This window comes from Austrofundulus limnaeus, unplaced genomic scaffold (assembly GCF_001266775.1).
Source record: "Austrofundulus limnaeus strain Quisiro unplaced genomic scaffold, Austrofundulus_limnaeus-1.0 Scaffold225, whole genome shotgun sequence".
Lineage (NCBI taxonomy): Eukaryota > Metazoa > Chordata > Actinopteri > Cyprinodontiformes > Rivulidae > Austrofundulus > Austrofundulus limnaeus.
Window position 1 is genome coordinate 454,497 of NW_013952627.1, and position 2,075 is coordinate 456,571.

Genomic DNA, 2,075 nt, shown 5'->3' on the forward strand with positions numbered 1-2,075 from the left:
ATATATACCTGAGAAAAACAAAATATATATTTTAGCATGTTCTGTTAATTTTTGTGTGTTATTAGTGATTAAAAATCCTTAGACTAAACAACCAACTTAACCCTCCATGTGAGTCTTTGAGCTGCTGCATGATTCTGCTAAGTTAATGATTAAGGATAATAAAAAAAAGGGCAGGGTATGTCACCTGCAKAGTTATTTAAATCACTGTCAGGCTCTGCATGGAGTTTGGGCCCGGACGTCACACAGAGATGACACAGGGAGCGAAAATGGACCAGCAGCTACAGCAGCTCAGCAGACCCACATGGAGCCGGCAGATAGAGTTCACCCTGGCTGGCATCGGCTGTGCCGTGGGTCTGGGGAACGTCTGGAGGTTCCCTTACCTGTGCTACAGGAGCGGAGGAGGTGAGAGACCGACCTGAGATCACACTGTACTCCCTCTTCGTTCAGTACTTGTTTTTAAAGTGGGAGCAAAGGTTAATAAAATGTTGTTTCAGCTTTAAAAAAACAACTTGTTTCGTACAACTGACCGCGTTGGAGTATTTTCATGTAAAAATGTGCAATATTTCTGTGAAAACGTGTCACAATCAGTATTAACGGTGTAATAAAAAGGACCGATTGTAGAAAAACTTCACCTCTGTTTATCAGAATTTAAAGATTAGRGAGCACAAAGTCCATTAATGATGTGTATAAAAGTCGATTCATGAACAGTTTCTACCAGGGGCCTTCCTGCTGCCGTACCTGCTCATGCTGCTGGTGTTGGGGATCCCCCTGCTCTACATGGAGCTGACCGTGGGCCAGTACACCCGGCGGGGTCCTGTCCACGCTCTGGCTAGTGTTTGCCCACTGTTAAAAGGTATTATCCCCCATCTTTTGTTTTGTCCCCCCCACACACACACACACTGATAAACGACTGACAAGTGGCTCTGCCTGGCCTCAGGGGTGGGCATGGCGTCAGTGGCCATCTCCTTCATCATGTGCACCTACTACAACATCGTCATCACCTGGGCCCTCTACTACCTCTTCAGCTCTTTCCAGGCCCCTCTTCCGTGGCAGAGCTGCAACAACACCTGGAACACACCCAACTGCACGGACCACGCCACCAACAGCAGCTACTCATCCACGGCCAGCCAGGAGTTCTTCAGGTACGCTTTAATACGAACCAAAAAAAACAAAACAACCTTTGCTTCTTTTAACGATCAAACTAGACTGGATAATGATTTGTTATACATCATTGTGTAATATTTTGTGGCTCCTGGGAGAACTGAAAAGAAAAGCAACTGTAATAAAAACATGACATGATTATGAAAACAAAAAGATGATTGAAAACACGACCAATCGTGTGAGAGATATCAAAGGTCAGAGAGAGGGTGGCAAATAAAACGTTTGAAAGGTTGAATACGTTTTAACGTTTAGCTCCCAATGATCAAATCCAAAATGTTTAAAACTTAAATCTTACATCAGCAGCAGATGCTCAAAGGTTGAGCCTGTTTTTTTAAGTCAACGGCTTTTCACGCTCCGCTTGAACACACAGATTTATGGGAAGGAGTTGAAGTGTGTGTTTGTTATGTTTTGACCATAAAGAGCTCACGGTTTGATGTTTACTCAGTTAACAAGTTTTACCATGTCCGACCTTTCCCCTCATTCATTCCAGTGCAGCGGCAGGTCTGTAAAAAACACCTGACACTGTTATTTTTAGTGAATAAGTGAATGAAAGTTCAGCAGATACAAATCTATACGTTTTCAATAGACTCTGTTAAAATCTGTTCTAATTCATAGTTTTGATTTGTTAAAAGGCTTTTTTTTATAATTCTGCTTCAGATAAAGATTAGTTTTAAAAAGTAATTAATTGTTAGCTGTACTCAACAATGAATAACCTYGATGGATTTTGCAGACTGTAAATGTTTGCACAGAATTTAACACAGTCCTAATTACTGTTGAGAGATTGAAGTTTTTGTGTGTGTTTAAGCTGTATTAATTGGAAAAGCATCAAATGTATTTTACAACAAATAAAGAAAGGTGTGTTTGGTAAATTGTTTCTTTCTTACCAATAAATCTTATAGCAGACTCAAAAAAAG

At 40.9% G+C, this 2,075-nt stretch overlaps 1 protein-coding gene across 1 annotated transcript in view; it reads left to right on the forward strand.

The window, feature by feature from the left end:
• The first annotated feature begins 210 nt into the window (after positions 1–210).
• The window catches only part of si:ch211-283g2.1 (sodium- and chloride-dependent GABA transporter ine), an 11,229-nt gene continuing 9,364 nt past the window's right edge, over positions 211–2,075 (forward strand). Inside the window, exons 1-3 of the mRNA XM_014019636.1 lie at positions 211–402; positions 719–853; positions 938–1,142. Of these exons, the coding sequence (XP_013875090.1) occupies positions 219–402; positions 719–853; positions 938–1,142 (524 nt within the window). The 5' untranslated portion in view covers positions 211–218. The remainder of the gene's footprint in view (positions 403–718; positions 854–937; positions 1,143–2,075) is intronic.